The sequence below is a fragment of the Podarcis filfolensis genome, assembly GCF_964270895.1.
Source record: "Podarcis filfolensis genome assembly, chromosome: 16".
Classification (NCBI taxonomy): Eukaryota; Metazoa; Chordata; class Lepidosauria; order Squamata; family Lacertidae; genus Podarcis; species Podarcis filfolensis.
The window spans coordinates 695,407-708,815 of NC_139620.1; the positions used below are offsets into that span (position 1 = coordinate 695,407).

The 13,409-nt window shown below is 50.0% G+C and overlaps 2 protein-coding genes across 2 annotated transcripts in view; both read left to right on the plus strand.

Moving 5' to 3' along the window:
- Positions 1 to 4,029, plus strand: part of LOC310751649 (sodium/potassium-transporting ATPase subunit alpha-2) — a 46,412-nt gene extending 42,383 nt beyond the window's left edge. Inside the window, exons 22-23 of the mRNA XM_083591043.1 lie at positions 1,725 to 1,816; positions 3,913 to 4,029. Coding sequence (XP_083447169.1) covers positions 1,725 to 1,816; positions 3,913 to 3,941 — 121 coding nt within the window. The 3' untranslated portion in view covers positions 3,942 to 4,029. The remainder of the gene's footprint in view (positions 1 to 1,724; positions 1,817 to 3,912) is intronic.
- The window catches only part of LOC310751719 (uncharacterized protein), a 950,206-nt gene that overhangs the window by 271,662 nt on the left and 665,135 nt on the right, over positions 1 to 13,409 (plus strand). The gene's annotated exons all lie outside the window — the stretch shown is intronic.

The window sequence follows — 13,409 nt, forward strand, 5'->3', positions numbered from 1 at the left end:
GCAGGGAGTTCCACAGGGCCAGGCTGATGACGGCACTAAAAGGCCCGTTCCCCCTCGTTGCCAAATGAGCCTCACCACACAAAAAGTTTCGGAGAAATTTGCACAGAAGTGGTAATGGATTCCCATGGAAAATTCACAGACTGACGTGGAGGGAGCTGAATTTTAAGACTGGCCGGAGGAGAAAGTGAGAGGCTTTGGAAACTGGCAGATTTGCCCGTCTCCCGTCCTGCACTGCGCTGAGGAGCTAAATCCTCGGCTGGGCCCACTTCTGCCCACTAATCCCTTTAAGAGCCAAGTTCTTGAGGCGGCCCCATCTGCCAAGATCTGGCAAGGCCTCAGCGCCAGGAGGGGGCAGCTTGGCAGAGGCTGATCAGGAGAAAGCAGAGAGAAAAGCTCCTCTCCGCCTCTCGTGACAACACTGGAACTCACGGGCGCCCATGGAAGCTGAAGGATGGAAGTCCCAGGGCAGAGAAAAGAAAGTCCTTCTCCATCCTGTGTGCGGTGGAACTGTGGAACTCCCTCTCACAGGAGATGATGATGATGATGATTATTATTATTATTATTATTACTTATACCCCGCCCTCCCCGGCCAGAGCCAGGCTCAGGGCGGCTAACACCAATAAAATAAAATCACAGTAAGAACATAATAGGGGGAAACGAGAGGGGGGGAACCCAATTTAAAATACAGGTTAAAATGCAATTTAAAATGCAGCCTCATTTTAAAATAGCTGATAAATCAAGACTATAAGGGGAGGGAAACATAAGGGTCAGACCGAGTCCAAACCAAAGGCCAGGAGGAACAGCTCTGTCTTGCAGGCCCTGCAGAAAGATGTCAAGTCCTGCAGGGCCCTAGTCTCTTGGGACAGAGCGTTCCACCACGTCGGGGCCAGCACTGAAAAGGCCCTGGCCCTAGTTGAGACCAATCTAACCACCTTGTGACTTGGGACCTCCAAGGTGTTGTTATTTGTGGACCTTAAGGTCCTCCATGGGGCATACCAGGAGAGGCGGTCCCGTAGGTACGTGGGTCCTAGGCTGAGATAGTGATGGCACCGAAAGAGGTTTAGGGGCTGAGGGAGGTGGGGGAGGAAGGCTGCCTGAGCCTCTTCAAAAAAAATTCAAAAAATGAAAAAAAAAGGATATGATTTATAACGAATTGAAAAAAAACTGTTTAAATATACCTTCCCCAAAAAACCCGAAGCCTTTTTGCTGGGGTTGATAGGAGATGAAATAAGAAAAGCAGATCAGAGACTATTTATGTACGCTATGACTGCCGCCAGAATCTTAGTAGCCCAAAAATGGAAAACTCAGGAAATACCAACACTAATGGAGGGGCAGACAAAAATGGTTGAATATGTAGAATTAGTAAAACTGACCCACCAGATCCGTAACCAAGAGGAAGCAAAGTTCAAAAATGAATGGAGTAAATTTGTTGAGTATACAGGTAATAACTGCAGAAGTTTAAAGACTGTAGTAGGATTAAAATAAATTTTGTGATGTGTATAGGATGCTACTAAAAACCTGCGAAAAAAAGAGAAAATTCAGTATGAAAGCCTGTTGGAGGGAGGGAGGGAAGTCTGTGTGCGATAGAGCGTTTAGAAAATAAGTAGACATATGATTGTTGAATTTTAGAGTATTTATTTTGTTTGTGTTTGTTAAAGAAAACTCAATAAAAAGCATTTTGGGGAAAAACAAAGCGCTTCTCTCCCTCCCTCTCTCCTCTCCAGGGTGACCTGGTGGTTCTGCGCTTTCCCGTACAGCCTCCTCATTTTCATCTACGACGAAGTCAGGAAGCTCCTCATACGCCGCTACCCTGGCGGTGAGTGTTTCGTCCTGGACCCCCCACCCCAAAACGGATGTGCAGGGCTTCCCTCGCAGACCCCCCAGTTGGCCGCCGTGAGAACAGGAGGCCAGACTGGATGGACCCCCATCTTAGGCTCCGATGGGCAAATGACCGGAGGATGAATCGACTGGTGGCTTCTAGCCACAATGGCTACATCCTCTGTCCTCTGTCAGAGCCAGGGCACCTCTGAATGCCAGGGAACGCTCATGTGCTGGTCCCATGGGTTACCTGAGAGGCGAGGTCCAAGTCCGGTCCGTGGTCAAAGGTGCAACGTGGAGGCAGTCTGTAGTAGCTGAAGCTGGGTGCAAGGCAGGGAGGCGGGTGAAGTCAGGAACAGGCATGCAAGTGTTGTAACCAAAAATTGCCCTTTTCCCTTATGGGGTATCCAAGAGCCCATATAGAGTCCTTATGTAGGTTCCCTATTGGTAGGAGAAAATAACAGAGGCCAACCAGAGAATATTGAGAAGCAAAGCAGCTAGCAAGCTTGAACTTTATTGATCTGTTGCAACAGGGTGCTCCCCTCACTCGCAGGAGAAGGAGGAGGAACCCAGAAAAATGGTGCGCAAGGCCTTATAAAAACTTTTGAAATTGCCACCCTGTAGATCAAGACCACCCCCAGAAACATCATATCTACATCACAGAAAAGCCTGTCTTAAAACAGAAATTTGAATGTTGTTTATCTCCTGTCTGGCAGGTTACTTGATTGGATACCCTGGGTAGCCTGGCCAGTCTTTTGTAATGATAAATACCTGTGAGTCAGGTCACAGGCTCACACCCTATTCAAACACAGACACACCCTTAAGACAGGATTTGTGAAGGAAAAGACAATGGGGAGGCTCCTCCATTTTGACCTTGCAGAGAAAGGATTTGGTCAGTTTAGGAATCAAAATGGTTCCAGGTTGGCCTTCCTGTGCTGATCTATGTATGTGCTTGGTTGGTACACTTATGAACATTACCATATATCTAAGACCATAAAATTCCTATCACGCAAGCAGGGAGCCAGGGCGGGTCAGGAGCTCAGGCAGGAACGCAGGACAGGGTTCAGGCAGGAACTAGCAACCAACAATGTTGCTCCCGCAACTTGGGACTGGGGCTGACTAGTTTTTATCTCCCCCGAGGCACAGGGCAGCCCCAATCCTCAGGTGACTCGCCTCTCCTGGCCTGGAGGCGAGCCCTCCTCCTGCGGGAACTGAGTTCCCTCCGCCTCTCTGCCCTGAGCCTCTGCAGCTCAGGAGAGGCTGGAGGGTGACCAGACTCAGAGGCAACCTCCTCTTCCCCTGATGGGGCTGAGAGTGGAGCACCTGCAGGCAATGGGTCCTCCATCCCCTCAGGAGCCAGAGCAGACTCAGCTGGTGCCTGCACCTGAGGATCCAGCACAGGTGAGGGCCCTTCAGGCTCAGGCCCCAGCCCCGGCTCAGCTGGTTCTGGAGGCGGGGACTCCCGTGAAGGCTGGGATCCCTCAGGTTCAGCCTCCAAGTCCGAATCCCAGGCCATCACACCTCACGTTGGCTTGATCCAGCAGCCAGGCACTCCCTATGGGGGGCTCCTGTGGCAGCAGAACCTCCAGGCCCAGTGGCAGTCTGCCCTGAAAATCAAGATAATGGGGGGACACAAATGGAGAGGTGGTGTTGCCCTCAGATCCTGCCAGTGGGTTTCCCGCTGGTTGGCCTCTGTGGGAGCAGGAGTCTCCCTTGGGCCTGATCCAGCGGCTCTTTGGGTGTTCCTATGGAGCCTCCAGGTCCAGAGGCAGTCTATCTCGATTCCTGGGTTCTCCGGGGCTTTTTGGCCTGATCCAGCCGCTGCAACACCCTCCTCATGTTCTCATGCAAGTGTATCTTTTCCCAACTCAACCGTCTGTTCCAGACGGTTTCATGTTTAATAGGTTATTGTATTTTAATATTCCATTGGAAGCCGCCCAGAGTGGCTGGAGAAACCCGGCCAGAAGGGCGGGGTATAAATAAATTATTATTATTATTATTATTATTATTATTATTATTATTATTATTATTATTCCACACACACTAACTCTTCTCTCTCTCTCTCTCTCTCCCTCCTCCCTCTTCCTTTCCCAGGCTGGGTAGAAAAGGAGACCTACTACTAAAGGCAGCAAGCCCCCCCCCCTTACAACCTGTAGTCGAAAGCCAGGCAATGTAGTCGGAAAGAAGCAATAAAAGTTAATTTAACCTGTTCTCCAGGCCTCGCCCCTTGCTGTCCCTTCGGAAGAGGAGACCCTTGTGGGGCCAGGAAAAGCGGGGGGGGGGGGAGTCTCACACCTCTTGCAGGCTGGAAGTGGGGGCTGCGCGGGCAAATCGAAATAATCTGGCGGGTGTCATGTTTGGGGCCACAGCGACCGGCCTGTTGAAACCCAGTGGGTGGGGAGCTCATCGAATCGTAGAGTTGCAAGGGACCCCCAAAGGTCATCTATCCCAACCCCATGCAATGCAGGAATCGCAGCTCCTGGTTCCGTTCCCTGGGCAGGCTAGCTGTATCCCAGGTGAATGCAGAGCAGCGTGTGCCTTCGCGCCCCCCCCCGCCCCGCCTGCCAGCTGCCGTTGGCCCCAGACCCGTTCCTAACTGCCCCAGGTGCTAATGGCACAGAAAGGGGATCTGGGCAGCCGGTATAAAAATAAGACTCTGGATCAGCAGAAAGGGCCGAAATAGTGTCAGAGCTCACTTAAGCTGCAGGGCCCCGGGGCGGCATTTGTGGCTGATTAAAATAACAGCAGCTGTCCCCGGCCAAGTGCTGCAGCGAGGGTTAAAAATAGCCCCAACCGAGGCATCACCGGCCTTAAGGGCCACTGCAGGATGGAAAGGAGGAGGCAGCAGCAGCAGCCGTGGCCCTGGACAGGTCTGGGCTGCACTCTGCGTGGTTCCCTTAAGACATTGTGCGGGGATGGACTGGATGAGCTTTGGGAGCTCTTCACACGCCACACATTGTGTGATTGCAAGGAAGAGGAAAACCTCTCCTTACGTGGCAGAGCAGGTGCTGTTTCTGAAACCCTCGAGAGCCACCTGCCAGTCAGTGCAGACAACATGTAGCTAGGTGGACTTGATAAGGCAGCTTCTTATGCTCTCTAAAACCTTTTCCTTGTGGCAACAGGGGGTGTGTAGCTGTGACACCCGCAAACACAAAGGCCAACTGTTGGCATGTGTGTGTGTTTGTCTCCTTCTGTTCCAAGGTACGTGCGCCTCCACCTTGCACAGAAACAATTAGACTCCTGATAATGAGGTACAGAGGGGGGTTGCGTCATTTGCAGAGCTGCACACGGAATTGTTATTTATTACATTCCATTCTTGCATATCTCTGGGGAAAGCATTCCGCAGTCAGGGAGCCACCACTGAAAAGGCCCGACTTCATCCTGCAAACTCTCTGGGCCTGTTCGGAGAACTAAGTAAGGCCCGGGACCTGCCACCCCCCTCAAAAGGGGGCAATGATCAGGAGTCCAACCAAGGTGTTTCAGCACAGCTGCTGGAAACGGACAAATGGCCCCAGATACAATCGACAACAATGAGGCCTAGCAACATGCGTGACAGGTTTTAAAGAAAAGCAGTACGGTAAACCCTGTGGATTCTACAGAAGGTGTCGCTGTGGCCAGAGTGTTTGCATCTCCCACCCGAGTGATTCGATGTCTCAGAATTAGAGAGGTGAAAGGTACCCAAAGTGCCGTCTAGCCTTGGAATGCAGGAGTCACAGTTTACCAGCTCTTGAACGCAGGCCTTTGTCTGCTAAGATTGAAATGCGTCTGCTGCCTTCAAAACAGCAGGAGAAGGAATTGCAGGAGCAGCCAGGGACCTCCAGCGAGAGAGGAGGAGGCTGAAATGCAAAACACCGCTTATTCCACACAAGCCAAGAGCCCCTTGCAAAGGGGGCGATTAATCAGGAATGGAAGGTGGATATTGGCAAACACCAGTACAGGGAAGAGTTCGTTTCCCAGGCTAATAACAAGACTAGCCAGGAGAAGTAGGGAATGCGGCAGGCTAAGACCGGCAGGCGTGGCCAGAATCAGCAGTCAGCATGTGGTCAGGAACAAACTGTGACCGAACCTTGCAGGCAAACATCAGCATAAATATTTGTACACCCCAATCTCTGAGTGGTGAGAGATTCCAGGGGTCCCAGGGCTTACTCAGGTTCAGTTTCCTTGGAATGAGGTTCAGCGGAGACTGTGGTGTCTTTAGAATATCTGGTTTTCTTTACATATATATACAAGCGTAAGATGGAGAGGCTTTCTCCTCCAGGAAACACAACCCCACTTCTGACACCAGTGTTGCGCACCAGCCCAGTCTCTGAGCAGCGAGAAAGTTCAGGGGTTCCAGTTGCTTACCGGGTTCGGTTTCTTTGCAGTGAGGGACAGTGTGTGGTGTCTTTAGGATATATGGTTTGATTTGCACATAAATACAACCTGAGCACAGAGCACAGAGAGGCTCACAGCATCACCAAACTGGGAGGGGTGGCTAACACCCCAGAGGACAGGATCTCACTTCAAAACGACCTTGACAGATTAGAGAACTGGGCCAAAACAAACAAGATGAATTTTAACAGGGAGAAATGTAAAGTATTGCACTTGGGCAAAAAAAATGAGAGGCACAAATACAAGATGGGTGACACCTGGCTTGAGAGCAGTACATGTGAAAAGGATCTAGGAGTCTTGGTTGACCACAAACTTGACATGAGCCAACAGTGTGACGCGGCAGCTAAAAAAGCCAATGCAATTCTGGGCTGCATCAATAGGAGTATAGCATCTAGATCAAGGGAAGTAATAGTGCCACTGTCTTCTGCTCTGGTCAGACCTCACCTGGAGTACTGTGTCCAGTTCTGGGCACCACAGTTCAAGAAGGACACTGACAAACTGGAACGTGTCCAGAGGAGGACAACCAAAATGGTCAAAGGCCTGGAAACGATGCCGTATGAGGAACGGCTAAGGGAGCTGGGTATGTTTAGCCTGGAGAAGAGGAGGTTAAGGGGTGATATGATAGCCATGTTCAAATATATAAAAGGATGTCACATAGAGGAGGGAGAAAGGTTGTTTTCTGCTGCTCCAGAGAAGCGGACACGGAGCAATGGATCCAAACGACAAGAAAGAAGATTCCACCTAAACATTAGGAAGAACTTCCTGACAGTAAGAGCTGTTCGACAGTGGAATTTGCTGAAGGAGTGTGGTGGAGTCTCCTTCTTTGGAGGTCTTTAAGCAGAGCCTTGACAACCATATGTCAGGAGTGCTCTGATGGTGTTTCCTGCTTGGCAGGGGGTTGGACTCGATGGCCCTTGTGGTCTCTTCCAACTCTATGATTCTATGATTCTATCAACACCCGAAAAGATCTCGCTTCTCCATTAGTCTCTGCTTTGGAGCAAACAGGTCTCTGGGTCTCCAGCTTCCAGCCTGCTTTCTGCTCAGCTCTCTCACACACAACACTGACTATCATTCTCCTACTCAGCAGGTAGGTGGGTGGAGGGTGGGGGCAGGGGAGGAGGAAGACCCACCCATTTTGCCCGAGGGCACAGAACATTTTTGGTTATCCTAGTCTTGGTTGCCTGGACAAAAGGGCTGGGAATGTCCATGGGTGATTAACCTGGAGCCTTCTGTATGCCAAGCTCTCCTACTGAGATGTAGCCTTTAAAGGTAAAGGGACCCCTGACCATTAGGTCCAGTCATGGCTGACTCTGGGGTTGCGGCGCTCATCTCGCTTTATTGGCCGAGGGAGCCGGCGTACAGCTTCCGGGTCATGTGGCCAGCAGGACTAAGCCGCTTCTGGCGAACCAGAGCAGCGCATGGAAACGCCGTTTACCTTCCCGCCGGAGCGGTACCTATTTATCTACTTGCACTTTGATGTGCTTTCGAACTGCTAGGTTGGCAGAAGCTGGGGCCGAGCAACAGGAGCTCACCCCGTCGCAGGGATTCGAACCACCAACCTTCTGATCGGCAAGTCCTAGGCTCAGTGGTTTAACCCACAGCGCCACCCGTGTCCCTTGTGTAGCCTTTACCCTAAGCATAAAAGTAAGATTCTGGTCCTCATGGTTCTGAATTAAGGGTTGATTTAACAGGCACTTCAGAAGCTGCCTTTCCTGGAGTCCTGGCTCAGTGCTGCCTGCCTACACTGGTTGGCAGCAGCGGCTCTGCACCTGGGACACTGTGTGGAAAAGCCACACACCCCAGGCCCACCAACTCTCCAGTCCCCACCCCAAAAAACAAATCCGCTTTGGGTACAAGATGTGCTCTGCAGGCAGGGAGGGGCGGGGGGGCGTCTTCCAGGAGCCCTGGAGGTGCTGACTGCGGTGAGCCCAAAATAGAGAGGGTGGCGGGTGGGCCTGTGAGGCAGAGCGAAGGTAGAGGGAGAGAGAAGGAGCCGGGCAGGAGGGGGCCTTGCTCAGGTTTCGTTTGCTGGAGGGGCTTAAATATCCACCTGGGGTTAAAAATAAGGATGCTCAGGCTCCTGCAGGTCATTTGAAACCAGCCTTGGCTCTGCAAGGTGTGGAGGGGGGGACAGAGGGGGGTGGCAAATTTGGGGAGGGGGTTGGATGAAGGGCCTGGAGCCTGCAGGGTGGGTGGGTGAGTGGGTGGGTGGGTGCTGGACGTTTCAGGGGAGGTATTATTTACTTTCTTTGCACCAAAACCCCCCGCCCCAGATTCCTGTCTCAGGAATCTATTGATGGATTGGTTTCATAATACGTATAAACCTCTTCATTTTAAAAAGCAACAACCCTCAAAGCAATTCACAAAAAAACAGTGAAATTGTCAATTTGAAAAACAGCTAAAAGCAAGTAATTAAAAAACATAAAAAATAAATATAAGCGTTGAAACACACGACTGGATATAGGCTTTGCCTAAACAAAAATGTTTTCGCCATGCACCAAAAAGAGTACAGCAAAGAAGGCGTCTGCAGGCAGGGAGTTCCAGAGGGCCATCCAAAAAGATCAGTTTCAAAGAAGCGTGGAACGAGGATTGAGAGACCAGGTCTGCAGGTTGCAGGTGGCAAGGCGATCTTGCAGGTGGACCAGTCCCAAGCAGGTGAGGGGTTTGCAGACAAACACTTCAAACTCAGGTGGCAGTTCTGGGTAATGGGAGTTGCCTGTCCAGCAAGCTGCCTGATCTTGCAAGAAAAGGGTTTGATGTACGAACACCTTGAACTTGGCCTGGCATGGCACATGCATCACACATGTCGGGAGAAGGTCCTCACAACAACTATTTAAAACATGCAAAAAAATTAAGATGCAACAATAAGCTAAAAAACCAGGTTAAAGCACATATCAGCATCCCTACATATTTAGGCAGGCTTGCCTAACAAGACTGCTTGTAGCAGAAGCAGTACAGGGAAGGCACATGGATGATGTCAAGAGGCAGGGAGTTCCAAAGTCTGGGTGCTGCCACTAAAAGAGTGATTTCTTATGAATGCAGAGCTAATGCAGATCAAAGCAGTTGCGTGAGCACAGATGAGCTAAGGCAATATTGCAAACTGGTCCCAAATTGTTAAGGGCTTTGCATCCTATTAGTAACACCTTGAACTTTGCCTGGTACCACACATGTATCACTCAGGTCAGGATAAGGGCAGAGGAGGCCCCCCTCACGGGTCAGACCCCCATAGGGCTGGGGTAGCCAGTGGGGTGCCCTCCAGAAGGGGCTGGACTCCAACACCCCCACAAGTCAACATGGCCGTTGCCCAGGGAGGGGGAGGACAGTATCAGGAGTTGGCTGTCCAGCAAGCTGCCTGATCTTGCAAGAAAAGCATTGGGTGGGGCTTAGGAAGCGACTAACCTGTGGCCTCCCAGGTGTTGCTCGACACCAGCTCCCATCCCCATCCCTGACCCCCTGGCCATGTGGACTGGGGCTGGGGTCACCATGCTGGCCACCCCGGCTTCGAGGGACTCCCCTGCCCCCCCTCCCTGCGGATGCTGCCAGCGGGGTTGAACCTAAGTTTTTCTGCTTGTGAGGCAGGTGCTGCACCATGGAACTACGGCCCGCCCCTGCTGGCTGTGCGTCACAGCACCAAAGCGTCACTCTTCCTGTCCAGCCCAGCGCCAGGCGTCAATCAACGCGGCGGCTGGGTGCAAAGAGGAACAGGCGAGGGCCCAGACGCAGTCAGCTCCCTGCGTTTAGACCTTTGATTTATGGCGCCCTGGATTCCCAGGCCTGGCGGGCTCCTTGTGCTGCTCCATCTCCCGTCCACTGAGGGCCTCCAAGTCGCGGCATCCTGCTCTCTTTAAGGACCAGAGAAGAGGCCGGCGCAGAATTAGTCCGCATTGTCTATCTGTGGCTTGCAGCCAGACTGGCTGTCACCAGACGATGGGGAGAAATTCAGGACGTTTTTCTTAGTGTCCAGTTTAAGAAGGCCTTGCCTATTTCAAGGGAAACATTGACTCATTTGGTACGAACAACGGGACATAAGTAGAGCCTGCCGGATCAGGCCAAAGGGGACCCATCTAGCCACCTGTTCTCTCAGTGCCTGTGGGAAACCCATGCACAGGATCCGAACACAAGAGCTACTCTCACCTCCTGTGTTTTCCAGCAAATGGCGTTCAGGAACATGGCTGCCTCTGACTGCGCCTAAGAGCCTTTGATAGCCCTCTCCTCCCCACGAATTTGTCCAATCCTCTTCTAAATGAATGAATTTTATTATTTTGGTCACAGACCAGTTCCAGCCCACATACAATATCAAGGAAGTCATAAAACACCATAGGGATACATTTGAGTTTGCAATTAGGTATAACAGGGACGATACAGATATAGCAACAGTTTAAAAATATATAAATTAAAACTTAGTCACTAACGTATAACCTAAAATTATCATTCAAAACCTTAATCATTATGAAAGCACGGCTTGTTCCCTAAGTTTTATGGCAATCGCACAGAATTTGGCTACCCTTAACATGATCGCTGGATCCTTGTTCACTATCAGGGATTTATCCTCTGTTAAAGTCATCCTTGGTGGACATCACTGGATCCTGGGAGAGAGGCTTCCTTGGTTTAATTATGAGTTGCATGAAGAAGAACATTCTTTTATCTGTCCCGAATCTTCCAACGTTCAGCTACATTGGACGTCCGCCACTTCTGGTGTTATGGGAGAGGGAGGAAAAGTTTTCTCTGTCTGCTTTCTCCGTGCAATAAACTTTTATATGTCATTTCATTTTTCAATTCACTTTTACTATATTTTTCGCTCTATAAGATGCACTTTTTCCCTCCTAAAAAGGGAAAATGTGTGTGTGTCTTATGGGGCAAATGCAGGCTGCACGGCTATCCCAGAAGCCAGAACAGCAAGAGGGAGCGCTGCGCAGCGCTCCCTCTTGCTGTTCTAGCTTCTAGCTTAGCCGCACAAAGCCTCTTCAGGGCACAGGGAGCCTTCATCAGTGATGGGCTGCCCTTCTCCCTCCTCGGGGAAAAGCCTGCAAGCACCACACACACACTCTATGCGGCTTGTGAAAGGGAGCGCTGAGCAGAGCCTGGGATGCTCAGCGCTCCCTTTAAGAAATATTCTTTTTCTTGCATTCCCCCTCTAAAAACTGGGTGCGTCTTATGGAGCGAAAAATACCACCTTCCTATATTGCTATACACAAGGCCGTCTACAGGCTGTAGAAACAACAAAATACAGTTGTACCTCAGGTTCCAGACGCTTCAGGTTCCAGACTCCGCTAACCCAGAAATAGTACCTCGAGTTAAGAACTTTGCTTCAGGATGAGAACAGAAATCGTGCTCCAGCGGAGCAACAGGAGGCCCCATTAGGTAAAGTGGTACCTCAGGTTAAGAACAGTTTCAGGTTAGAACAGACCTCCAGAATGAATTAAGTTCTTAACCCAAGCTACCACTGTAGACAGCAAAGACCACACACCTCACAGCAATAACAATGTCACCTCTGCAAATTTGATTTTATTTGGTGCTGCTTGCCTGTGCACAGCCATTCCTGATAGCCCTCTTTGCTTCTACAGACACGATATCCCCGTTCTCTGCACGGATCTTAGATGATCCAAAGTAAGATCTAGCCTTGCGTTATGGATCTATAATGGCAAACCACCACTTGGTTTGTTGCTTTGCTGCGTTGTGAAATGCTTTGATTGTTCAATAATTTCTCAATAAAGTCCCAAGCTGTGGGTGAGAGTGCCCACCGGGATGACATTTCGCTGCTTTGCACAGAAAGAACATGGAAGCACCCCAAAGCAATTTGCAGGTGCCACTTGCAGGAATGCCCACGACGTGCCAGTGAGCCTTCAAAGCTGGTGCACCCCCTGGCTTTGCAGAAATAAAATGGATCGGGCCCTAATGCTTTGCCACTTTCTCAGATGACAGAGCAAACAGGCACAGCTGTGAAATTGAGGGGGGTGGAGAAAGAAGGGGTGCTGGCCCCCAGCCACGCTTCTCCCCTCTCACATCATCCCCCCTGCTGAGCACCCAGAAAGGCCCCCTCCCTCAGAGAGAGAGAGAGAGAGAGAGAGAGAGAGGCTCATGGCTCTGTAATCTGAAGGCAGCTCCAGTTACCTTGGCATCTGCTGACATGCCAGCCTCCGTCTTGCAGACTGGGATGGGCGAGGGAGCCAGAAAGAGATTACTTTTCCACCCTGCTGAAATGGAAGGAATGGACAGTGTGTGTGTGTGTGTGTGTGTGTGTGTGTGTGTTAAACGGAAAGAAATAGAGTTATGGAGTTGGGAACCCGAAGGCTCATCTAGTCCAACCCCCTGGCAATGCAGGAATCACAACTAAAGGATCCCTGACAGATGGCCATTCAGTCTCCAATGAACTGGAGAGTTGAAAGGGACCCAGCTAGTCCAAGACGACAGGCCTGGAATATAGGAACCATAGGAGTATAGGCTCCTTGTTTATTTGTTTTGTGCAAAAGAGGGGGATAATCTCAACACCCCTTTGCACGGCTGAGATCCGGCAACTCGGATAAAGAGTCTCCCGTGAACTTGGTGGTTTCCTCTCTTGGAGAGACCAAATATTCACATTCTCTGCACCGTCATTTCAGGCTCAAGTAACTGGTTAGGATAATTCGGGTTAATTCAAGTAATTTGGGTTAGAGAATTCAGTTTTTTAAAATTTTCCACAAGTCGTATGTTATTGATATTCATTCTTCTTATTGGTAACTTTCCTGTTTCATCTTTTTTCCCCTTTTTTGTGTAAACCACTTTGAGATTTGTTCATGTTTTGGCTATCAGTTTGGTGTACAAATCTGATGGGGGGGGATGAATAAATGAACAAAACAGCAGCAGGAGAGGTAAATGGATGGTGTCCGCTTTTTCTTCCCCCTTGTTTTTAGCGGAAATCAATCTGGCGAATACGATAAACGTTCACCACTGTTGCTGCTTTGCAGCCCACAAATACTGTGCAAACGATCACGTTCCACTTGGAATAATGTAATGAAAACGTAAGATACGCAATCAATTGCAATATTTTTCATTCCCCTTTTTAGCAGCTGCAAGTTGCAAATTTCATTCTTTAAAAAAAAAACCATTTAAAATCGAGGGGGAAATTGCAGAAATGTATTCTGAGGGATGGTTTGATCTGTACTTTTCCCCAAAAGTATGTGCATTTTACATTGCAATCCTATGTGCGTCTATTGAGAAGTAAATCCCATTGACCGAAAATT